General features: G+C 48.7%; 1 protein-coding gene across 2 annotated transcripts in view; it reads right to left on the reverse strand.

Annotated features, from left to right (window-relative positions):
* Positions 1–8,173: 8,173 nt before the first annotated feature.
* The window catches only part of MAP3K14 (mitogen-activated protein kinase kinase kinase 14), a 49,366-nt gene continuing 31,675 nt past the window's right edge, over positions 8,174–25,864 (reverse strand). Inside the window, exons 3-15 of one of the 2 annotated variants that reach the window (XM_036757483.1) lie at positions 23,730–23,940; positions 23,020–23,589; positions 22,290–22,427; positions 17,347–17,476; positions 16,769–16,900; positions 15,592–15,696; positions 14,885–15,048; positions 14,406–14,556; positions 13,366–13,725; positions 13,026–13,132; positions 12,317–12,461; positions 11,121–11,221; positions 8,174–10,806 (exon numbers count right to left, since the gene is read on the reverse strand). In XM_036757483.1, the coding sequence (XP_036613378.1) occupies positions 10,642–10,806; positions 11,121–11,221; positions 12,317–12,461; positions 13,026–13,132; positions 13,366–13,725; positions 14,406–14,556; positions 14,885–15,048; positions 15,592–15,696; positions 16,769–16,900; positions 17,347–17,476; positions 22,290–22,427; positions 23,020–23,589; positions 23,730–23,940 (2,479 nt within the window). In that variant the 3' untranslated portion in view covers positions 8,174–10,641. The remainder of the gene's footprint in view (positions 10,807–11,120; positions 11,222–12,316; positions 12,462–13,025; positions 13,133–13,365; positions 13,726–14,405; positions 14,557–14,884; positions 15,049–15,591; positions 15,697–16,768; positions 16,901–17,346; positions 17,477–22,289; positions 22,428–23,019; positions 23,590–23,729; positions 23,941–25,864) is intronic. The other variant, XM_036757484.1, reaches the window with a different exon arrangement.

Here is a 25,864-nt window from a genome sequence, read left to right on the forward strand (position 1 = left end):
ATGTCTGCTTATTCCCACGAAGCGCTGGGAGAGGATGCGCTGGTCCGTAGGCTCCGCACCCCCCTCCATGCCCCAGACCTTGATTCCCTCCTCACCCTAGAGGCCATGTATGTATTATGGTCAACCCTGGTCCAGGCAAAGAGCCAAGCAAGAGGTCTGGGAGTGGGGGAGGGGAAGGAATCTATCCATCTGGGCCAGGGGGTTCTCTCTGAGAAAGGGGTCTGAACTTCATGGAAATGATTCCCCTCCCTCCTCCTCCACCCCTCATAGATGTGGAACAGCTGGAACTCTGGGCCTCATTGCCCTCATTCTCCACGGTTCCAGGGGTTCCTTGGCTCCCATCACCTTGTTCCTCCAGCATCCACCACCTCTGTGATTTCTAGGTAGCATCATTCTGGTTCCTTGTCCCTACCTGACCGTCTTCTAGCCCCCTTCCCCTTCTGGAGGGGATGGGGTAGTGTTATGTATGTTCCCATGTGAGAGGAAATGGACAATTCATCAGATCCTCTTCTGCTCTTCCTCCCCAAAAGAACACAAATATACACATATATGCAAATGAGGTCTTGAAGGCTGGGTGGGAACTAGGATTCTACTTACTCTTTCCAAGGTCCTGATGACATTGCGGTTAAAGATGGAGACTGGAGATGGTTAACTTCCCCTTCCATGGATGCCCTTTCTGAGACTGACTTGGTCATGTTCAGGGCAAAGCTTGGCTTCAGGGCAAATTCCTGGCTGATGGACTTCTGAGGCTCCCCTGCTTCTGGTGGCTTCAAGAGGGGCAAAGAGGACACTGGCTGCTCAGTTGCAAAGGAAAGGTCCGTGGTTGACCCTGGGGTCATGGGTGACCTCAAACCTGTTCTCAGCCCTGTGGAAGACTTGCAGGAAATCAGAGCTTTGGCATCTAGTATCGGCTCTGTAGCAGAGGAATTTCGGGAGGTCACAGCGCTAGAAACCAGTGCCGGGGGAAGGCTAGCAGAGGTCGGACGAGAGTCCAGCATCCTCAAGTCCAACGGCTCCGAGAATTTAGCAGAGAAGTTTCGGGAAGACAGCAATTGGGTTCCCGAGGATGACTTTTCTGGTAGTAATGCTTGAATGGGGGTTTGGGGTGGGAAACCTTCAATGCCCAAGCTTGGGTGAGAGGTCTGGACTCTGACGTCCTCCATAAACATCTTGGACAATTTGTTAGCAGAGAGCAGGCCTTCCCTGGAAGTTCTTCCTACAGATTTCTGGAAAGGCCAGTCTCGCGTTGGGAATGGGTGGCGCCCTATCCCTATTGGCTGCTTGAGGCTATGGTCAGACGCTTGTATCAGCTTGTCCATCCGGAACAGGTGCTTGGAAGTTTGCACAAAGACCGATCGGAAAGTATGGTGCAGACCATCCTTCACCTTTGTGGGCTCTGGGCTCCGGGGCTCATGGGAAATACTTAACTCCAACGTCCCCTTTGGCCCAACAGCTGTCTGGATCTGGACATTTACTCTGGGTCCCGTGGGCACATTCTTTGGGGCCATGTTGAATGCCAGATTGGAGGTTTGAACAAAGACGCTGACCGGGACAGGGACTTCATCTTCTAGCTCTGACTCCGATTCCGGGAGCAGCTGAGGGTCTGGCTCCAGTTCGGACTCCAATTCAGGATCCGAATCCAGGTCCTGCTCTGCTTCCAGGTCAAGGGTGTCATCTAACAGCTGCAGAGGGCAAGAGCCCATGGGCCACCCTCCCTTCCCCAACACAGACACACACACTTGTGCCAACCACTGCCTCCTCTTCCTCCTTCCCTTCCTCTACCTCAAGGGCAGGTCCGCTCGCCAGATCCTCCGCCACTCCTACCTGGTCTAATGCCCCGATGTATTTCCTGTTCCCTCCTTGGGGCAAGTGGTCAAGGGGTAGGAATGATGCATATGTGGGGGCACAGCAGGCAGAAAGGCCCTGGGAGCTGGGCAGCGAGATCTCAGAGTGGGCAAAGGGCAGGCACTATGGTCTAAAAAGACTGCCAGCCCCTCTCCATGGACTCCGCCAGTCAGTAGGAGAGAGGAGGAATGGAGGGGGGTAGCTTTGAAATTGGAAATAGACACTACCTTTGATTACCTCCCATCCCAGGAGAGATATCCCCAGAAAAGAGGGTCCCCCACCCCCACAACAAGTTGACTCTCTGTTACCTCGATCTCATCTTCCACAGGCTCAGGCTGGGGGTCAGGGTCCTCCTGAAAGTCATCACTGTTAAGAATAAAAAAGAAGGCCATGAGCTGGGGGCAAGGAGCAACGGTGTACATGTTTGTGTGCGTGGGGTAGGGCATCACAGCTTCCTCCTTAAGTTTCTTGGGTACCCTTGGGCCCTCCTCCTCTGCCACTCACCAGGAGACTGGGGAGAGATCTGACTTTCTGCATTGAAAGGAACCTGCCCTGCCTTCCAAGGTGGCAGGGGGAGTGATTGACCCCCAATAGCCTCCCGTGAGTTCTGGGTCTGACTCTTCAAGGAGAAGGTCCAGAGGCAGCAATGAGATGAGACTCATAGGCTTTTGCAACCCTCCTGGCCCAGCCCAGCCCACTTCCCACCGGGGACCCCTCGGCAGGTCAGACAGCCTAAGAGGGAGGGAGCAGGTGTGTGCGAGGGGTGGGTGGAAGGCAGGACTAGGAGACTTCTTTAGCTCACCCTGCTTTTGTGCCCCATTTTGCCACTGCCACCGCCACCACAAAAGACTTGTTTGGAGCTGTGCCGCTCTCTTCTTTGTTACCCCCCTCCAACTCCTTCAATTCCTCCTCCTCCTCCAATTCCTCCTCCAACTCCTCCTCCAACTCCTCCAACTCCTCCTCCTCCTCCTCTTCCTCCTCCTCCTCCTCCTCCTCCAACTCCTCCTCCTCCTCCTCCAACTCCTCCTCCAACTCCTCCTCCAACTCCTCCTCTTCGACCCTCCTGAGATCTGACCCTTGCTGGCTTAGAGCGTCATAGCCCCCGAAGGGCTTGGTCTTGAATTCCTCCTTGTAGGAGAAGTCAGGGGGGTACTGGGAAGTTACCCCTGAAGTGAATGCAGACATGCGCTCGGCACATCTATACTCGTCATAGAAGGGGAGGCTGTGGAGTTGGTCCCCATCACTCCCTTTCCCCTTCAGGATCCTCCTATTAAGAGCAAAATGGGGTTATGGTGCTTTCTAGCCTCGAGTTCCTAGTGTCCTGGGAAGCTTCCAATAATCACCAAAGGGACTGAGGAGAAGGCTTGGGGAGCAGGGGAGCCCTTTTCTTCTCTTCTTCCCCCTCCCCCAGGTGGGTCAGGTTCAAGTTTCTGAAGCTGTGTGTGGGGAGTGGGATCAGGGATGGGATAAGGAGCAGGGTGGGGAGATAGGATGGCAGGTGATATGGGGATAGGGTGGAGCAGTGAGGAATGGAGGTTAGGGATGGGTCTTGGGCCTCACTGTGTCTCCACGACCTCCACAGACTTCTTACTACAGCAAGGAAATCCGTTGACACCTAGTTAAAAATGGGGAAAATGTGCAAAGGTCATCGAAGAAGGCGGCCTTATCCTTTATCCATTTCCCTGAGCTGACCCTGTCACTCACTCACTCCCAACTCCCATCGCAAACCCATTTCCCACCCATCCTTGGGCTCTGTATCATTATTCTGTCTCTATCTCTCCGTCTCTCATCTCTACTCTTTGAGTATCCCTTTGCATCACCTGTCCTCTCTCCCTCCATCAAATGTTTAGATCTTACATTTCCACCTATTCTAGATCTCTCTGTCTTGTCTCTCTGTCTCTGCCTCTCTGTCTCTCATCTGTATTTCATGACCCCATCTCATCCTATCACCTGCTCTCTCTCCCTCCATCAAAGGTTTATCTCAAATCCACCTTGCATTTCCATTTCATCCCTAGTCTGTCTGTCTCTCGGCTTGATATCTTTAAGGGGTTTGTCCACTTTGTCAATTATCCCCTTTCTTATACTGTTCTACACCCCTCCCTCTCAAACTTACAGAAGTCTTCCCCCACTTAGGGCCCCATATTACACTCTCAGGCTTGGAGGAGTTTTTAATCTTAAAACAGTTTTCTGAACTTGGCAGCGTGGTAATCTAGCCTATGGACTCCTCAGGATAATGTTTTCAAACGCATCAAATAAAATGTATAGGATTTACAAAGGAAACCAATCACATTAAAATATAGTTATCAAGGTTCCTAAGTTAAGAACCACTGTTGTAAGCATATCTTTTCCTCCTAAATGGACATTTCCATTCTTCTCTCTCTCTCTCCTCCCCCCCCCCACCCCGTTCTTTCTCTAGTCTCCTCCACACTAACAACAGGGGAACCACTAGAATGTTCTTACAGTCTTTTACTGATCTCAATCCAGACCTCTCCTCCTCTACCCATTTCCCTTCCCCAACCCAAGGTTTCCAGCCCCATGTTTATGTTCCCTTCATTCTCCTGATGTTATCCAATCCCAGGGCCTTAACTCTGGTTACTTGATCTGGGAAGATGTCTAACAGTCTATACCAGATGTATGTGTGTGTGGTGTGGTGGGGAGGGGGGGAGGAGAAAAAAATCTGAGATCTTCAAAGGCAAAAATCGAATCTTGGAGAAAGAATGATCCCTGGGCAAGGGGAGGCCCAAATTCATTATTCTTTCCTCTAAGATATGTAATTTTTTAATATGAGAAACTCTCCATCCAATGGTGGTGGTGGTGGTAGTGAATTCTGCAAAACTTCTTCCTTCCTCCATAGTTATCAAAAGACAGTGCAACCAGCTAGGAGGCCTGCAGTAGCAAACACAGAGCTGGATTTTCCCCATAAGGCTGAAGGGCCATCCTGGATTACAGAAGTTACCTTCTCTGATTGAGGGGTCAGGTTGGTTAAGGGCTATGTAGGGCCGTGAGAAAGCGAACAAACATTTGTTAAGCCTCTATTATGTATGTGCTAAATATTTTACAGATAATAACCTCATTCTAGACATTATAGAAACAGTGAGGTTGCTTTCTAGGAACTCTCTAGAACCAAAGTGGGACTGTCTGAACGAGGGGAATAGATCAGAGACTAGGGGCCAGGCATCGGGATTTGTCATCACCAGATCTTTAGAAATGTTGTCACATGCCTTGAGTGTGAGACTGTATCCCAGTCTTTGGGTGAGGAGGGAGAAGAGACTCCTATTCTGGTCTGATGATTTCTGTGGTTTCCTCATGACTGAACCTGATTTTTGGTGGTGGAGGCCATTGTAGGGAGGGGGAGAGAAAGAAGGGGACAACCACAATCCCAGCTAGACCGGAGCCCGTGGTAGCAGAGATTGTGAAGAAACGTGCATACTTCCCCACAACCAAAACAAAAATCAAAGGCCTAGGCAGTGGACTTGTGATTTCATTGGCCCCCCCCCAGGAAGCTATTGAAGCAGGCTGGTACCTTCTTTACTATTAGAGAGCTGCTTAGAACACAGAGGATTTAAGGGATTTGCCCCAGTGCGTGTGTGTGTGTGTGTGTGTGTGTGTGTGTGTGTATGTGTGTGTCTTTGGGGGAGGAGAAGCCTTGAACTCAAGCTTTCCTGGCCCTGTCTAAAGCCAGCTCTGACCTATTAGGCCAGGCTGATTTTCTAAACAGAGGTCACTTTTGGAATAGCTTCTGGTTTGCGTTGTTTGTGCCAGGGTTTCCTAGATAACTCAGCCCTCCAGCGTTCAGGAGAGACAACAGCTGTAGGTGACAGAGATGAAGGTGTAATTCACTGGGGCTTTGAAGGGGCTTTTGGTGACCAGCGCAGACCTCCAGGAGGGGAGGGGACCTGGGATGGGTTCACGAATTAACCTTTCATCACCGCGGGGAGGGGCAAGATCTGCACTGACGGCAGCTGGGCGCAGGTGTTGCCTGGGGGCCCAGGTGTGTGGGAAGGGCAGCGCTGGTAGCCTGGGGTGATTTTTCTGGGTCCTCTTCTTCCTTTGCTCCCTTCCTGAAGTAGTAGTGGACAGAGAGCTGGGCTTAACCTGAGTTCAAATGCCCCCTGGGACGCTGTAATAGCTGTGTGACCACGGGTAAGTCACGGAACCTCTCTGTGCCTCGGTAAAAAAACAAAAAGCGAGAGGAAAGGCTGGACTCTGGCTCTAACTCCGGGATGGACCTTCCACTTCTACCTCTGCTCCTGCGGGGCGGTCTTTGCGGTCCTGGCGCTGCCCAGAGCCCTCTGTACCCACTCCCCTTGCCCTCGCCTCGGCGCCCCTCCTCCTCGCACCTGTCACCCCCATGCTGACTCCAGTGCCTGCCCCGAATTGGGGAGTGGGCTGGTGGCTGCTGCTTGCCCCTCCGCTTCCAGCGCGGTCTTTGAATCCCCCCCGCTCCTCTCCGGTGAGGGCAGCGGCGGGGGACCTGTGACGTCACGGCTCACTATGACGTCACAGGGTGGCTGGGGCCGGCCGTGGAAAGAGGCAGAAGGAGGTAGGGACGTAGCTGGCCGCGTTCTCACTCTCCTACGCCCCTTTGGGATGGAGGGAGCGGACTCCGCTGAGCTTGCGTGGGAGGAGGAGGAGGAGCGGAAGAGGAGGAGGAGCAGGACGCTTGAATGGAGGGGCCGCGAGAGTGGAAGAGAGGGAGGGCAGGGAAAGAGGGAGGTAAAGGTGCCCTGAGGCTCACCCAGACCTATGCGACGCGCTCCTTTCCAGCCTCCAGATATTTGACTTTCTCCTTCCTAGCCTGTCTTTCGGGACCCCCATGAGGTTGGGCCGGCTCCCTGGGGTTCGTGGCTTCACACACTAGCCCACTCCCAGCGTCTGTATTGTCTTCTAGGATCTCCAAGCACCCCGACAAACAGCCACGAACTCAGGACTGCGGGAGGTGAACTGAAGCCCGGTTTCAACCGGACTAGCCTTTGGCACCTTAGGGGCAGCTAAGTGGCGCGGTAGACAGTATTGTACCTGGAGTTAGAAGGACCCCAGTTCTAATCCTGCCCCCAACACTAGCCGTGTGACCTCGGGCAAATCACATCCTCTTGATTCTGCCTCTTATCACCTGTGTGACCTTGCTGTTCAGTCGTGCCCTGATTCTACGTGATCCCATTTGGGATTTTCTGGGCAAAGACACCGGAGAAATTGGCTCTTTCCTTCTCCAGCCCATTTTACAGGTGAGGAAACTGAGGCAAAGGGTAAAAACTTGCCCAGGGTCACACAGCTAGCAAGTGTTTTGAGGCTGGATCTGAGCACAGGAAGAAGAGTTTTCCCAGGCCTGGCGGTCTGTGCACTATGGCATCACCTAGCCGCCCCATGTGACCTTCAGCAAGTCATCTAACCTTCGTTTCCTCATCTGTAAAATGTGGATAAAAGCCCCTCTCTCCCAGGGCTGTGTCAAAAGAGTCACAGTGCTTTGTAAGCCTTAAGGAGCTACAGAAATGCTGCAATCACAGGCTTGTTAGACATATTGGAAGGAGTGGAGGGAGGCCCAAAGATCTTCTCAAGTTGCCCACTGTCACACAGCCGGGCTTTCTGAGAAACTCCAGGTCCAGTGCTTTGGTCCCCATGACACTCTCCCCAAGACTGGATAAATCCCAGAGCCTGGGGGCAGAATCCTCACTCCTCCACTTAGTGTTTTGAGGGTCTCAGACTCAGCTTAAGCTCATCTTTCGCTGACCCAACTGACCAAGAGAACTCAGGTCCTCCAGGAGGCCATTCTGCTAGGCCAGTGGTGCCTACCTGGGGGGTCCTCAGGCTAACAGGACTTGAGCCACAAGTGGCTGACTCCCAGCACACTCAAGGACTCTGGGCCTGTGTCAGTTTTCCTCTGGTGGATGGCTGCAGAGGTAGGAAATGTGTCTTGGGAGGTATGTTCTGTATCCCCTTCTTATTCACTCTGGCAGCTGTTTCTCATATATTTCCTTGATCCTGGATGCTCAGGACTGGGCTCAGTTTGGTTGGGAGGGCCAGTCATTAAGCCACTAGGTGTGCTGGTCCCACGTCAGCCCCCTCTCCTCCGTCTGGTTTCTGGACGGTGTCCAGGGACTTCCCTGCTGCTGGGTGGAGCACCTGGCTTGGTTTGCGTGCACAGAGCTCTAGACTGGGCCGGAGAAGTTGGGGAGGGCACAAGTTAAAGACTCTGAAAACACCCCTGCTATGAAATCAGAGAATAGTCTAGAAAGACTCCACCAAGAGGTCAAAGGAAGTTTCAGGTCAGCTGCCAAGGGGAGCAACAAGGAAGGCCTCATGTACAATCCAAGAAGAGGAGACACACTTGTTTAGGAAAATAATCACCATTCCAAACTTTACTGTTAAGAAAAAAAAAGGCAACATTTACAACCCAACTCTGAAGAGTCAGTCCATCTTTGCTGACACTGACGGTGCGAGGAGGGCAGTACTGAGGCTGGAGGACTTGCTCTCCAGTGTCCTTGGCTCTGGGCAGCTGTGACTCCACCACTAGTGTCTGTTGGCATTTGGGGTTCTCAGTGGCTGCACTCCGGTGGAACGGCTGGAGAAATCTGGGCCCTCACATGTTCCTGCCCCTCCTTTCACAGAGCAAGCACATTAAGGGACCTTAAGATATCCTTCACATGTCTGGGTCATAGATTTAGGGGCCTTAGGCTATCTTTTAGTCCAACTGTCTCTTCACAGATGACGAGACTGAAGGTCAGAGAGCCTAAGGGACTTGCACAGGGTCATCCAAGTAAGGGGCAGAGAAAGGATTTGAAACGAGGTCATCTGACTCCAAACTTTCCACTGGAACATGCTGCTGCTCATCCATACGCATCCATCAGGCTTTGAGGCTCAGACCCCTAAACTTGATCTACCTCCACTCCTATGCCCATGATGGCACAGAAAGTTCTGGTGGGAATAGAGCCATGCCAGAGCCTTGGAGGGGGGCTCAGTATCCTCTGATGGACCATCTGTAGAATGAAAGACCCAAGGGGGGAGGCTCCCATCCCAGATTGGCTACGGGGCTGGTGGTATCATGACTGTCCCTCCTCCTAAATGTAAACAGTTCATAGTTGACTTAATGCTACATGGCGAGGGCACAGTGAACAGAATGGGAAGGTGGCAGGAGCCAGAAGGTCAATGCTTAGGCCTTGCTCTGCCCCTGACAAAGGCTTAAGTCCTTTCAGCCCCTCCTCCAGGTGGGTGGGGAATGGGGTGAGAAGTGGGTGGGAAATCTGTGGAAATGTGTTTAAGTATAAAAATAAAAGTCGGAGGACACAAGGACACGGACCTGCCCTCAAAGTGGGCAGCAACGCTGCCAAAGTGCTTTGAGAAAAAAGCTGCATGAGGACCCAAAGTGCTACTCTCGGTGCTTGGGAGGGACGTGGACTTGGCCGGCCCAAGCTGGCAAAGGCGCCTCAGTGCCTCGACCTGCCCCAGTCGGTCCCTGTTGAGTGGGACACTAAACAAGTGAATGAAATCAAGGGGCTGAGGCTCTGGTCTGGCTGGACCTGGCAGCTAGAACCAGTATGAGCTGGCATTTTGGGGGGTACTTCACTTTGCAAAGTGCTTTCACATCGATGATCTTACTGCATCGTCACCACGTCCTTAGAAACGAGTGATTACTGCGACCACTTTTACGTATGAGAAAACTAAGGGAGAGTTGTGTGTCTGAGATCCCAGAGGCATTGGTAGAGCTGGGAATAAAACCTGGTTCTCTCCCAATGCCCAGTCAGCTGTACATGAAGGAGCTCTGAAACTGCATGATGCTAACTCCTCTACCTGGGACAGTAAAGGCCTTCTCACATATGCTGTAACCTGAAGCTCTAGTCAGCCTGGCTTCCTAGATGGAAGTGGGAAAGAGAAATTCACTGAATAGGCCATTTACTGACCACCGACAGTGCAGAAAACATGTACTAGGCATTGTGGGGTTCAGACAAGTTTGGTTCTATTGAGACTCATGTCACACAAATACCTTCTCAAATAGATATGCCTCTCCCCGCCAAAAATGAAGAGAATTCTAGTAATGGGAAGTTTATGCCTTTAGGGATTTTTTTTTTTTGCTTTGCATTTGAAAGTCTCTCATTTTAAATAGGAGGAAGAGAGTCAGAGAAGATTCAGTATCACTGCAAGGTCCTAATTGCAGCATGAAGGTGAGCCAGTGGAATGCGGCCTGGCCAGAGGGGAGCAAAAAAAACGGAACACCTCAGCCTCCTCATTAACTTAAGGAAGCACCCTATCCTCCTCACCAGTTCCTGTAACTGGAAACAGGTGAGCACCTTCTGGAGAGTCATCCTGTTCACACCTACCTGCTGGGAGGAAAGCAGGGCACAGTGGCTGTCCCACATTTCCCTTCAACTCCAGATTCAAAGCTGATCTCTCCCTATTGCTGTAAGGTGATTCACTGCTGCAGAACATGCCACAGCATCTTTTCTCTGCCAAGAGAGGGAACTCCTTTCTATTCCTAGGAAGGAAGATTTTAAATGTCTTCCTCCTCCACACTCAGCAAGGCCCATACCAGTTCATTTAGTCAGGACTCAAGTGAAGATGACTACACACACACACACACACACACCATTTCTCCATCACACTGGTGGACTGCTGGGTGGACCATCAGAAATTTCCAAGTACCAGCTTTCTGGTTTCCAACTTTCATCCCTATTACCAGATGCCAAGTCTCTTGGAGAAGGCCAAGTCCACCTGTCCTCTTCAGGCAGAATCAAAAGCTGGTACTTATTCCAGCATTTCCAAGGCTGATTTCTAGGATCCCAAGCTCTGGGGCTGGAAGGGACGCTAGGGCCTATTCTCCAGTTGGCCATGCTTGACTCTCCAGGTCCAACCGAAACTGCAGTCGGGAGCCAGGGTGCACTGAAGGTCGATGCCCGAGTCAGGTACCTCCATGTCATAGTGTACAGGCTGCCCATCCTTGGTCACCAGGCTGAATGCAGAGGCAGGGATCTGGGAATTGGAGTACAGGACAGAGCAGGCTCAGAAGGCGCATTCAGCAGTTAAAGCAAGCCAGGCTGTGTTATGCCACCACTAAGAATCAAAAACTCTTGTGAAGCAAGGCTTTTCCTTACAAGTCTGGGATTCCTCTGGCCATCGTTAAGCTCAGGAAGCCTCTGGTCCAGTCTCCTGTACTTTCCCCTCTCTGGCCAGAGGCAGCCAGCAAAGGCACACTACACCACACATGCCTTAGCCAGTTACCTCGTGGGGCTCCCACTTCTTTTGACTTATGCTCCTGCTCCCTGAGGTGGTCTCTGCCATCTTACCTGGCTGCTGATTCCTGTGGCGATGTCTCCCACTTTGGCTCGGTGGAACTCTCGTATGTGCAGGTGCTCCCCGTTCAGGGACTGGATTTGGATTTTCACACCTGAAAGACAGGTTTGACCATGAGCAAGATGTGAGATCCTTAAAGCTGGGGAAGGGGGGGGGGCGGGAGATAGGGTTCGAGCCTTCTGTCAATGCTACTTTGTAATCACCTATGGGCTCCCACTTCTCTGAAGGAAAGAGAAAATTTTATCTTTTGCCATGGAAGAAAACTGAAGAGACTGCTTAAAGCCATGTGACAGTGTCCCTCCCCCGCCCCGCCCAAGTTTTCTGCTGATATGTGGCTCTCAAATGTGAAGAGCCAGTACTGGCTTTTAGGGTGCTATAGACACAGAAACAAAAATTTCAATTCTGATTCAAGTTAGCATGGATGTTAAAAACAAAAACAAAAAAACAACCCAATGGCTAGCAGGTCGTGGGCAACTAAGAGTTTAAAAATGTAATTCATTGTTTTGGAGCCTTATTTGCCCACTGATGTCCTGCACTATCCAATGCATCATCAGCATGACACTGGTAACTGGGAAAGGCTGGGGAAATTTTTTATGTGATGATGGGAGTTTCTAAGTCTATTTGCAAAGCCACAAAACCAGGCTTGTGAGCCAAGTTTCAAAATAAGGCCATTTTCTCCTGTCCTCCTTCCCTTCCCCCGTGGTCTGGCATCATCACACCGAGGATTCCAGGGCCAAGGCACAACCGCAGGGTGTCCTGGATTATGGCAGCCACAGAGGAATCATTGAGTTCTGGGTTGACACATCCCAAGGGACCTCTTTTCTCCTTTTCCTATCCAGCTGATAAAATGAATTCATTTTCTCTTCTTGGCTCTCTTCTAGGGTGGAAGACATTGTCTGCTTATCTAAGTCAGATAGGGTCCTTCCAACCCTAAAAAGTGCAGAATTCAGAAAATGTTGAGGACAAGATTTTCCCCACTGCCCCGCTGGAAAAAGCCATAGAAGAAGAAGGGCTTTCATCCAGTACCCTATTTGCTGAATAGGTGAGTCAAGTTCTGAAAATTCCTCCTTATATGAGCTAACGGGAGGGAGAGGAAAAAATGAACAAGTCCATGTTCTTGTGCAGACCGAATGTTGTCCTACAGACGAAGGGCCAGGGGAGCCTGAGCTAGGTGGGTGACTGGTCCTACCGTTGAAATAGCTGGGCACGTCTGCGTGTCGGCTTCGCCCCAGTAGGTTGTTCCAGCTGAAACTCTGCCCGTCTGCCTGACTGTTCCATGAATGGATTCCAGAGCTGAAGTTCTCTCGTAAGCTTTGAGAAACCTTGGACAGGTTCTGAAATCAAAAGGGGACAAAGTCAGCCTGCTTATTCCCTGTCTTGTGATTCCAACCCAGGGCTGAGGCTAATTTCCTGTCTGTCACATTTTGGGGAGAGGTGCCTCCTTCCTTCTAAAATGGGCAGAGAAACAGTTAAAATTCTAGATAGGATCACTGGTCCAGGCTGACACTCTTACAACCTTCAGGGATTTGAGCAGGGGCTCATGAAGGGCCTGACATAAAGGGAAAGCGAATCATCTGAATGAGGGCCAATAAGCCAATTAATTCGGCCATGTCCTGGGGTTATTTAGACCCGCTTCTGTATCAGTTGAAGCTGGACTGTCTTCTACATTAAAAAGTGTCCCGATGAGATGCCATCTCCAGATTACTAAAGGAAAAGAGGTGGACAAAACTGGGGCAGGGGAATCTGCTTGCTTCTTCCTCTACTCACACACAGGCCATTCACCAGTCCCTACAAGTGTCAACCAACCTAGCTTCCCAACATGAACCCATCCTATGGAAATACAGACTATGTACATAATCAATACCCCCAGAGCTGTCCTCAGGAAATGAGTTATTTACCTTCTCACCAGCATCAGATAGGGAGAGGCTGTCAATGCTGAGACACGAGAGCATTTGTTCCTGTTCCTCTAGGGAGTATGGCTGAGACAGGCTGTTCAGAAATAATTCTGCAAGAAACAGCAGGACAAGATATAAAACACCAGCAGTGCGCCGACTCCCCCACCCTGGGAAAGACTCACGTACAGAGAGCAGAGGGGTTCAAGGCAAAGGAGGGGGTCCCATTGGAAAGTGCTGAAAAGAAAACCTACGAAACATGAAGCTATGGGAGGAAGAACAGGCCACTACACAACTGGGTCCTCTCAGTGACCAGGCCTAGATTGTCTCAAGAGAAGTTCATTACCTATCTCAAGCTGCTGAAGTTCCTCATCTGGAGAGGTTGATTTTCGCTCCCCTGAACAAGAGCTCTTGGCAGGGATGTGGCCCAGGGAAGAAAGGGGCAGAGGCTCCCAGGTCCCAGACTCCTCCTGGCTCAGCCTCAGTGGCAACAACTTATTTCGCTCTGGTGGGTCCGGTGGTAAAGGTGGTTGAAGTTTGGTGGTCAAACCCACTGTTTCAATGGCTAGCCCAGGCCCTGGAGCCTCTGGGATGGGCCTACTTGGCAAAGACAAGGATTCCAGTATTTCTAGGCTATTCTCTTTGTTTGAAGGCAACTGTCTTGGTTCCTTATATTGTCCTCTCCAAGGACTTTTCAAACCTCCCACTACAAAACACAAAAGACACATATGTTAAACATTTTAGGGAGGATAAATGCTATTTACACCACATCTATTTTTCTATGGGTCTCCTGAGGTGCCTGGAAAGGGGATATCAATAAGGAAGTTTCATATTGGGTGAGCTAGTGAACAGACTGATGAAGAGATGGAGAAAGGCTCATGGGGAGGAGAATGGGGATAGTTTCCAGAGACTGGGGGATGCTTCAGCCACACACATCGTCTATTTGGTAGTGGTTACAGTCCATTTCTTTTATTCTACTTTTAATATTGGTAACTACATGATTAAGAAGCTACAAAACAGATCAGGGAGAAGGTCTCAGTCAAAGCAAAGAGAAGATTCTGAAACCAGGGTGTGGGGAAGAAAATTTCTCTGCAATGGAAGCAATCCAGAAACCCAGTTTTAGACTCCAAGAGTAAACTAGTCTTCCCGTGTTCCAAAAGCTCCCTTATACCCAGTTAGTGCTCCCCAGGAGGGGTGGGTCCGTAGGACGCTGTACTCGAGGACTAGGTCATCAGTACAGTTTGGAATCCTGTCTACTTTGTCAAATGGAGCTCAGAGGCCCCCTTCTATATCAGTTGAAGCTGGACTGTCTTCTACATTAAAAAGTGTCCCAATGAGATGGGGGAGGTCATAGCTTAGTCGGAGAAGAAGTATTAAATTCCTTACCATGCTGCAATGCCAGACAGATCTTTCTCCTTAGTTCTGTGGCAGATGCCCTCTGGACAGGCTCCTTCTCCAATCCCTCTTGGATGGCTTGAGCAGTGAGAGGGGTGCAAGAGCGGGGAATCTCTCTCACAGGTGGTGGCTCGTTGGCAATCTGTGAGATTCAGAAAGATAAGTGGCTGGGCTTTGCTTTGAAGAATAAATCTTTTATATTCCATTTTCTCTTCCTACTAAATGCTCTGTTTTAGAATCAAAATGTCCAAAATTAGGCCGTAGCCTGAGACCCTAAAGAAGCTACAAGCAATGGCTTGGCCTAGGGAGTCTGTATCAAAAAGGAGAACAATGTTAGGTGGGGCCAGCAAGGATCAGGCAGCAGGAGGCCAGCTGTCCTCGACACTTGAGCTCATCAGGGCAATGGATGTGGTGGCGGGGGGAATCCTCGACCCGTCCAGGCAACTCCTGGATATGCTATCCTCACTCACCTTGAGGCAGAGAGGCCGACTATAGTACTGGGTCCAAGGGTGACACCCGTTGAGCATGTGCAGCATCATGCAGCAGCTGCTCCAGACATCTACCTTTGAGTCACAGCGTTTCCCCAACACCACTTCTGGAGCCATGTGGGTCTCTGTGCCGGGGATGTAGTTCCCTACAAAGTCAAGGGTAAAAACATGTCTTAGAATTCTAGCAAGCAGGAGGCTGGGGGATAACTACCCATTGATATCCCATGGCTCCCTCCAAAGTCACTTTGTAAAGGAACTTTAAAGATACAAGTCTTCCAAATGAAATTTATATTGATGAATCAAATGGGTGAAAACACATACAGAACAATCTGTTGTAGGGATTGAAATTGTGTCTATAATGGTCCTTGATCTCTGTACTAAGCTTTATCTTTAATTTGCTTTTTAAGAGTGTGGGTCTGTGTGGGAGGTAGAAAATGAAAATAAACTTAGAGTCCCCAACATGACTTTTTCAATAATAAAGGATCAGATATGGCTAACAGTTTTTTCTTCAGTCAAAATCAATACATTTTAAAATCCAGGGGTTGGGTGAACAGAAAGATGGCTTTAAGCATGTCATTCCAAAATGGTAGTTTTGTTGACACCGCCGGCTACTCAATTAACTAGTGGTCACAAAAGTGAGGTAAATCTAAGAACCCTGAGAGATTCTGAATGGAGGAGACAGACCTTACCTGTAAGAAAGGACTTTCCCAAGCCATCAGGCTGCAAACTAGCAGAATGGCCAAAGTCACAGAGGAGCGCCCGGCTGCCATCACCAGACAAGAGAACATTGTCAGCTGTTGGGAGCCCAGAGGAAGAAGATGAGGATCAGGGAGGGGTGTGGTGCTACTTGGCCCGCCACCCCCGGCTTAGTCTGGCCTGGTCCTCAATGAGTCCATGTTCTGGCGAACTCAGAACGGCTGTGGATGTTTCTAATTAATTTCATTACTCATAAAAGGGAGAGGGTTACAGGTCAGACTTGAATTGGGCTCAAATTCTGTAAACTTCCCTCCCAAAGTTTGGTTAACTCTCTCATTCATTCCACTCTGGGCTACTTTCCATCTCTCCAGTACAGGAGGTGCTGGTCAGTTTGGCACAATGTGCCATTAAGGCCAGGCTGGCCTGCAGGGAAGGAAGGGGAAAAGGGTACCCAAGATGCCCTTTTGGTGGCACTGCCTCCACAATTCCATTTGTAATATACATGTTTTAGCATTCCCAAATCTAGTTCTGGAATTGTAGATGTCAAGATGACTATTGTCAGTTCTCCAACAATACCGATTACTACAGATTACAATGGTCAGGAATCAAGAGCACTGAAAACATATTTTCCCTTTGACCAGAGAATAGATTCTTAACCTTTTGGGGGTCAATAATTCTAGAGCCTTCCCTCTTTTAATTATTCCCTATTCATTCTGTATGTAGCTTGCTTTGTATATATTTATTTGCATGTCGTCTACCCCATTAGATTGTAAGCTCCCTGAAGGCAGCAGCTTTTGCCTCTTTTGTATCCCAAATGCTAAGCACAGTGCCTGGCACATAGTAACTGCTTAATAAATACTGATTGACTGATTGTCAGAGGCCCCTTTGACAGTCTAGTGAAACCTATGGATTTCTTCTCAGAATAATGTTTTTGAATGCATCAAATAAATACATAGAATTACAAAAGAAATAAATTACACTGAAATATTTATAAAAATATTTTTAAAAAATAAAACAAGTTCACAGACCCCAGGTTAAGAGCCTCTGGACTAGAGGACGACTGGTTAGGAGGAAAAGAATAGAAGACTCTAATCATCCAGCAGGATGGAGTCCAGGAACTTCTGTGAACACAACCACCCTAGGCCAGGACAGCGAGACTGTGAATTTCACCTTTCACGTCTCCATGGAGGATCCTTCGTGTGTGGAGATATTCCAGCCCTTCCAAGGCTTGTCCCAAGTAATAAAGGGCTCGGTCTTCTGGGAGGCAGCCCTTCTGTTTTATAAGCTGACCCAGGGAGCCGCCTGAAAGGACAAAAAAATAGTTCCAGTCTTTAGATTGTGATGTGCAAGAATTACACTGTTCTCCTAGACCCTCCCCAATGGGTTATGGTCTTAGCTGCTCATTGAGAAGGGTGCCCAAGTAGAATAGCAACAACCAGGAGCTAATCAAAGCAATTCCCACCACAGGTAGGGAGAGCCGATAGAACAAAGACCCGAGGGGCAGCCAGGTGGTGCAGTGAGTAGAGCACTGGCCCTGGAGTTAGGAGGACCTGAGTTCAAATCAGACCTCAGACACCTGACACACTTACTAGCTGTGTGACTTTCGGCAAGTCACTTAACCCCAATTGCCCTGCCTTCCCCCCCGCCCCCTCCACCCCGCAAAAACAAACAAACAAAAAAACCAAAGACCCGAGGAAGCTGAGAGAAGAGGCAGAGGAGGAGGAAGGGCCTCGGCCATTGTTTCTTACCTTCCATAAGCTCCATGAAGATGTTGATCCAAGGACCCTCCTTCACAGCACCATAGAGAGGGACAAAGCTGGGTGACGTCAGTCCAGCACATGCCGTTAACTCCTCTGCACGAAAAACTCCGACATGCACCTGAAAGGAACCAGAAGGGGGAGACAAAAGTCAGTCGGTAATGTCAGTCTATGAGAGTGGACAAGAGGTGGTTTATCTGGCATCCTTTCAACCAGAAATTTCTGTCCCCTTCTGTTACAATGCTAATTGTTTGTTTATGATGATAACCTTGACACACGGCAAGGGCACAGAGTATTTTTAAGTTATTCATGACTCAATTATAGTCAAGTTTTATTGTGAGGCACATTTTATTTTACTGAACTTTTCTTTAAACTGGCAATCCATATTTGCAGTATACACTACTTATTATTAACCACACTATCTCAGCGCTATCCACTGATCATGCTGGATAACAATGATTTGTTGTATTTATTCAATATCCAGTCTCTCTTGGCATTTTGCTAAGCACTGAGTAGATCTAGTTGGGACAAACTGAACACGGTCCCTCTTCATCCTAGGATGGGGGGGAAGGAAGGAAGAACAGCAGGTGTTAGCATGAGGCTCTATCTAAATTGATGGCAGCTCCTATAAAATCAGCCTTCAGCATGCTAGCATTTGGGTCTCTTCTTATTACAAAATCTGGGTTTCCATTCAGATTGTTGGTCACATTTTCTTGGTCACCTGTGCTTTGGACTTTTATTAAAAGGAACCTACAAGGTCACAGACCCAAGCTCTGAAATGCTCTGCACACCTTTTCCCTGTCTAATCAGAAGCCTGGCTCTGGTTCTTGTTGCTCTCAGAATACAGCACTTTTGAGCCCAGCAGAGGGCGTCGGTGTAGCAGCACTCCCCTCCCCCACAGAACCCCAAGGGTTCTACAACACAGCTCATATGGGTTTTCTTAGTGATTTAGTAGAGCAGGGTAATAATGTTCCTGGAACAGCTAATCTAGCATAATAGAAGCTTTGATTGCATGGGAAACTTTTCATGTGCTGCCTCTCCGTGGAAAATGTAGCTTTTCTAATTATAAACAGTGTAGAAGATGGCTTAGTAAAAAGGTTTAAGAATTTACTCAAAAAAACTCTTTTAAAATCATCAGTCTTCCTGCCTCTAAAATCCTTAACCAACTGGCAATAGCATGAGAATCTCTCCATTACTATGAAAAATGAAAAGCTGAAAGGTGTTTTTAATATTTCAAAAGATATCCATGCAATGTTTCAGTATTTACTAGAGATGTGTTTATAAATGTGTGGGGGCTGTGCTGGGCACCAGACAAAGCAAATTAGAGACATTCTCTGCTCTTAAGGAGCTAGCACAGCCTATGGCACGATGAAGTGAGTTAGCTAAGATCTCCCCATTATAAATTTGTTTGTTGTTTTTCAGTTGTGTCTGACTTTCTGTGACCCTATGTGGGGTTTTCTTGGCAGAGGGGCTGGAGTGGTTTGCCATTTCCTTCTCCAGATGAGGAAACTGAGACAAACAGGGTTAAGTGACTTGCTTGAGGGTCATAGAGCTAGTGAGTTCTGAGGTTGGATTTGAATTCAGGTCTTCCTGTTTCTAGCCTGGCATTCAAATCACTGTGCCACCTAGCTGCCTTTTACAAATTTGTGACAAATCTAAAAAAGGTCCTCCGATATCCCTAAGATGTTCTGACCACTGATGAAATGATTTTAAATAATGGTACACACTTGCCATATGTGGTGAATCAGTGACTCTAATGGTTTAGAAGGAGAACCAACAAGTGCTGGCATCATCATGTGGCATCTGTACTTCCCAGTTCCTCCCATAGAACTAGGAAGCACCACTTTCCTGGTTTTTCTGACACCCTTAATGTGCTGCCTTGACCCCTGATCCTCCCAGATTCAGGCCTGGTAACTTCTTGGAGCCCTTGGGGGGGTGGTAAGGAAAACATAATGCCCTATTCCTCAATACCGAACCCAAGTATGCTGGCCTCATCTTCTGTCCTGCTACAAGAACAGGAGAGTTGTCTAGTGAACTGCTTTGCCAGCTGCTTCTGGGGATCAGAACTGAATTAAGCGTTGAAGAGATTTGGGTGGGGAAGCACTGAGATCAGTCAACCCAGGCTGTCTTCAGCAGATCTGGTGTTGGGAAGTCTGAATGTGCTTTGGTTTGATGTATTTGTATTGTCTTTGGGGGAAGTGAGAGATTCCCTATTTCTGCTCTCCACTCCACTGGTGTTGTTGCTGAGGGAGTCAGAACTGTTGAATGAGAACACCTGAGAAGTCCAGTGGTAGCATCCCTCAATACTCAAGTGTTCACTTTTAACACTTCACAAACTTTAAACTTCCCATCCCCCTGCTGGGTGGAATGGCTAAGTGTTTTTTATCACTGAGTGGCAAACTTAAGCAGAAAAGGTCAGGCATTTGACCCTAGCCTCTAAGCAGAAGATGATGGCCAATGCTGGCGAAAACTTCATGCTTCTCTCTGGGAGAGAGGGTGGAGGTGCTTAGTTATTAAGTTTATGCAGTATTTTTTCAGGTTTGGTTAACAACTCAGTCAGTTTTCCATAAAAGGAGAGGGTTAGATTAAAATCTAGCCTGGGGAGGGGAGCAAGGTACATAGTAGGATTGCTGTCACTCCAACAGTATGGCTCACTCCCAACTACACTGGCTGGATAGAGAAGCTGGGCGGGGGTGGGGGGTGGGGTGGGGTGTGCAGGGCACAGAGAATACATTTCTGTTTGTTAGATGATCACCAGCTCTAACAATCCTTTCCAGCTCTAACAATCTATGAGTGTGACATGATACCTCCTTCCCTTCTCACCCACACTTCATGGCTATGCCTGGCCCAACAGAACATACCACACCCTTACTCAGTGCAGATTTTAGATCTAAATGGCTAATGTCATAGCAACCACACGTTACAAACCAGATGATGCTTTCTGTTTTTCACTTGGCCCAAACACAATACTCAGAGCCAGTTATAAGATCTCTTTTGTGCTATGTCTATCAGCTCATGTCTTTGAGTCTAAGGTGTATTCACTAAAGTTCATTTTACCCTGCATCAAAGAGGTGACATTAGTCTGTTCTAACCTTTGCCTCCAAATTTCTCAGCTGCTATCACCGAGAACAGAGGTGAAGAAGAGGAGCCAGGTAGTGCCCAACTCATGTGAGCTGTGTGTTAGAAGGCAGAAGAGGGGGCAGCTGAATCAGGAAGGGTGGGGCAAGGACAAGGCCGGGCACAAGGCCAGATAGGGGTCAAGGAGGAGCAGGGCTAATATGCTTGGGCTCCTGCCATTGACTCTGCTCTTATCTCCTTTCTTGCCTAGCCTCATAGCCTCATATCAGAGACAAAGCCTTGGATGGGCAGTCGGGAAATCTGGGTCCTGGTTAACTACAGGGAGGTAAGGAGAAATCACACTTATTCTCTACCATAATACTGATATCTGCTTGGGTGGCTAGCACTCTGGGACATTGGCACAGGGAAATGCATTGTGCCACCCAGCCCTGGGGTGAGAAAGACCTGAGTGAAAGTCCTGCCTCAGGCCTACACTGGCAATACTTTTAACCTCTGAGTGCCCCAGCAACCTGAGAAGCCTATAAGCTGAAGAACAGTCACCTGTCAGCACTGATATCAATTAGTCAAGTATTTGTTAAATGACTATCATGTGCCAGGTGTGTTAAGCTCTGGGGATATAAGTACACAGAATGAGCTTACATTCTAACAGGGGAGACAGCATGTATACATAAAATATATGCAGTGTAAATATAGTTAATAAATACACAAAGTACACATACAAAGTAGTTAAACGCAGGCCAGTTCGGGAGGGAGGGCACCAACATTTGGGGAATTGTGGAAGGCTTCATGCAGAAGATGGTGCCTGTGTGGCACCTTAAAGGACCAGAGAGACTCTTATGAGGTAATGGTTAAGGAGAGAGTGAATTCCAAGCCTGGGGGATGGCCAGACAGAGGCATGGAGACCAGAAATAGAGAGTCATGAGTGAGGCACAGTTTCCCTGGATCAGAGTGTGGGAGGGTTAGTAATGTCCAATGAGGCTAGAAAGGCTTGAGTTCACCAAGAGTTCCCTACATGGATGAAATCCTAAGTCTGTGCTGCTACTCTGCTTCTCTGCTACCCCCATACCCCAACCTGGAAAAAACCCTGAATGCTGGGGTAGAAATAACTAAGAAACCTCTGTTCCAGGACTGGCTTTGACACTGTCTGTTCACCTTAGAAAAGGCTCTTCACTCTTCTGGTCTTCAGTTCCAAATGACCACTGCTCTAGAGCCATAAGGGACCTCAGAGGCCATCCTCGTCCAACCCCTTCGTTTGACAGACAAAGGCACCAAAGCCTAAGGAGGTTATTATATAGGTTACAGGCAGAGTCTGAACCTAGGCCTTCAGACTCCAGAGCAGTGATCTTTCCACTCAGCCACCTTTGGTAAAGTTGTTTTTAGTCGCAAAATTGTGGAATTCTTTTTTCTTCTTCCAGTTGATCTCATTTTGACACCACCCCTTTCTCCTGCTGGAGAGATTCCCTCGAGATGTGCATTCTGTCCTATTCCACACCCCTGCTTGACTGACTACAGCCTGTGTAGGGTTGTAGCCTTTGTAGTGGCCTAATACCCTGGGCCCCCACAGGGGAGCCTCCAACACGAACACAATCATCGCTGCACTTTTACGCCCTACATAAAGACATAGACATGTACACATACTAACAAAATTCCTACTCTGGGTCATGGGAGAATGGGTGCTTCTCTCAGCCTGACCAAAGCAGACAGCACCAGCAGCAGAGCTCTGCTACATGCCAGACTCAAAGCTGCTCGGCGATTGTCCTTGAAAGAAAGCTAGGAAGGAAGACAGCTGGATGTACGCCCAGCTTCCCACATGACTGGCTACTCTGCTTATCCTCAAGAGCCCCCTGCATGCATACCTTTTTGACAGCACACTGAAACCCTGTCTGCTTGTCTTCCATTCTGTACACCTCCCCAAAAGAACCTCTGCCCAGGCAGTCTTGGCTCTTGATCCAGTGAACTTCTTCTTGGTACTCGTAATCCACTGGTTTGAGTTTCTAAGGAGAGACACACTAGAATCAAAGGCCAGGCATCCAAGCCCTGAATAATGTATGGACAAAGGACTGAAGCAGGAAAGAGTTTCTAAGCTATCATTTTTGGTGGTGCTCCCTCAGCTGGGATGTTTCTGACCCAGACTCGGTAAGTTAAGTGCCGAGCTGCTTCCACCCCAAAGTGACTACCCTTTCTTGGAGCTCTGGAGCCTTTCAGTAAGTAAGTAAGGTTGTTGTGAAGAAAAAGCAAGGGTGGTGAAAAAGGCTCGAAATTAATACCAGAGTGTCTACTGCTCAAACCACTTAAGGTTGGTGACTTAACTGGCCTGGTCACCAGAGTGGGGGTCATGGACACAGGGTCAGAAGCACATTCTAACAGGCTCTAACAATGGATAATTCTGAATGAAGTGCCAGTTTAGCATTTTTGACAGCCTAGTTGTGGCAATTCAGTTTCATTTAGGAAAAAAAATTTTTTTCAACAATAGGAAACTAGAAAATGATCTTTTGGATTTTCTAAGGCTCCTAACCCTCCCAGGCCCAGCCCCATGTTGCCTGGAGGGGATTCTTGTTGCCCTAAGGAGTGCTCCTGGTGGCTTACCTCAGTGAGCAGGACGCCTTCATTCTCTTCTGTCTCAGGTACTGGGCCTCGGTGACCTGTCCCTCCTCCCTGCCAGGTCTTAGCGAGGCTGGTTAGGTTCCTGGGCTCACCCACACTCACACTCCCTTTCAGGGCATGCACGAGATATTCCTCCACGGAAAGCTTCTCAGAAGTGCCATGCTTTGGGCAGGGAGTTTCCAGGCCTAGGCCAGATAGGTGGTGCTGGCTTTCTACATGGGCCAAGTTGCCCAGCAAGAAGGTCCCCAAGGGCCTGGGCTTTTGAACAAGAAATGGGGAGAAGGGGAAAGGATGGGGCAGTCTCTTATAGGCGGAAGAGCGTGATAGGTCTGGCTGGGGGATGAAGTCCTTGGGGTGATGAAGTTTCCACACGTGGTTCAGACACTGCACTGGGCTGATCAGTTTATGGAGTTCAGCTCGAGGGTGGGTTTTCAGTGCTGAATGCAAGCCTGCTCCAACTTTCTCAAAAACCAATGGGCTGTGGAGCATCTCCTTTGGAGGGTTGGCGAACTGAGGGATATTGTTGAAATATGGGCCTGAGGACTCATCCTCCTAGTGGGGAAAACATGAGCATTAGGGCAGAGCCTCAAATGAGCACTATCACTCAACACCCTGCCCCTGCCCCTCCCCCACCCCCCCAACTGGCAGAGGCCATACAAAAGGAGACACAGGGCAGAGCTCAGCTCACTCACCTGTACAGGGATCATGCAGCTTTCTTGCTCAGGGGTTTTGGGGAGAGGCTTGGCCAAGGGTCCACCCCTCTGGCCTGGCACCTTGGAGCTTTTCTTCTTTCGTTTCTTCCCAGCCTTGTTTCGACGCTTTGCTTTCCAACAAGCAGGGGTCATTTTCCCCTCCGTTGCGTGGGCTACATTGTTGGGGATTTGGTCTAGACTGTCAGATCGGCTGTCAAATGGAGAGATGCTCTGCTTCAATAGGCATGTGTAAGTGCCTCCGGGGAGCCCACTCTCTGCCCTGTACCCCAGTCATCCAAAGGTAGGGATCATCGCAGGGATGGTTAAGAACAAACAGGTGAGAGGGGTCAAGCACTAGGGAGGGAGGGCTCCAGACACAACAAAGGTTTGTTTTGGTCACTTCCTGAAGGAGGATTTTAGAGGAACATTTTGCAGATGCTGAAGGCCTCCCCTCCCTATCCCCAATTCATTTTTAGAGGAACGTGATATTTGTTGACAAGATTTGGGCAGCTCCGCATTGATACCAGAGTATCTGTTGCTCAAACTGGCCTGGCTGGCAGTGACCTCTCCCTCCTTGGAACTCTGGGAGCATGTACTTTCTATAGCACTTACCTGACCCTAACCATACAAGCCTGGCATCATTGGTTATCTTTTCCTGTGTGTGTCTTATCTCCCAAACTGCATTTGCATTTGTAATCTCTTTTAGGGCAGGGACCCTATCTTATACTTTCTTGTATATGCCCCTCAGGATCTACCATAACATGTCCTTCAAGGCCTAGCTAAAGTGCCACCTTCTACCAGAAGCCCTTCCCAATCTCCTTTAATGCTAGTGCCTTTCTCTGTTGATTATCTCTAATTTATTTTGAGTATAGCTGGTTCGTACATAGCTGTTCGCACATTGTCTCTTGCATTACACTGTGAGCTCTTTGTATCCTTAGAATTTAGTACAATGCTTGACACATGGTGGGCACTTAATAAATGGCTGTTAACTTGAATATGCAAATCAAAAAATATTTGCTGATTTGATTTAGTGAGTAAGATACACGCTTCTTTGAGCAGAGAGTAGTGCTGGCTTTTCCCTTCCACTGTCCTTATCTCCCCTGGCCTTCAGAGGATGGCACCAGCAGTTCATGTTGTATGTAGTTGTATACAGCTGTATGAACTGGCCAAAGACCTAAGACCTTATCTCCGGTTCTCCAAAAGGCTGAGAAATAGATAGCAAGTCACTCTTTGCAGCCTCAGGCAGGTTTGCCATTTGGATTCATTCATTCATAACAGAGTATCAATTATAATGGATCTGTCTACAACCTCATCTCAACCCCTAAATTTGCTACTGACTATTCTGTAATAAAAGTCAGAAAAGTTTCACTTTTAAGTTATGGGGTGGTTCTCAGCAGCTCTCAAAAACTAACACAGACAATTCTCCCTTTTGGCTGCGGCAGTGGCACCTGTGCAGCTTGGAGGCAGGGGTCCTCTGCTCTGGGCACTGAAGCTGCTCTAGTTGTGGGGGATGGGAGGGTTGGTCCCCAGTCACTGAAGGCCCTCTGGCTTCCGGGATTCCAAGTCCAGAAACTGCTGGGGTTGTCGCAGAGGGGGCAGGGCCATCACAGAGCTCCCTGAGGGAAGGGAGGGGTCTGAGGAATAGTTAATTTATGACTTATAGTAAGCAAGAGCTGTCCCTACTAGTATAAAGAACGTTGTAGTTACAGTTGAGATGATGATAATAATACCTTAAAGGATTTTTGTAAGGCTTTCAAGGCACTTTGCAGAACTTGAAGTGTTATGTAAATGTCAACTGATATTATCATTAAGACATCTGGCACATCTTAGTGGGATGGAGACTTGTCCAGTTCTCCAGAACAATTTCCCAATTCTCAAGATTAACGACTCCCAATTTCCTGGATGACACAGTAGATGAGTTTTGACCAGAAAAGAGGTGGGGGAAGGGCATTCTTTTTTTTGTCAACTTAGTTGGGGTTTTTCATGTTGTCACTATTAGGAATAAGGGAGGGGTTCAGGGAAGAATGGCACGCCCTCAGTGTATTGTGAGTACACACACGGAGTACAACATTGGGAGTCAGGGGGGCTTGTGTTTAAATCCCAGACATTCACTAGCTTGGTGAACTTGGACAAGT

Source organism: Trichosurus vulpecula, chromosome 4 (genome assembly GCF_011100635.1).
Source record: "Trichosurus vulpecula isolate mTriVul1 chromosome 4, mTriVul1.pri, whole genome shotgun sequence".
NCBI lineage: Eukaryota > Metazoa > Chordata > Mammalia > Diprotodontia > Phalangeridae > Trichosurus > Trichosurus vulpecula.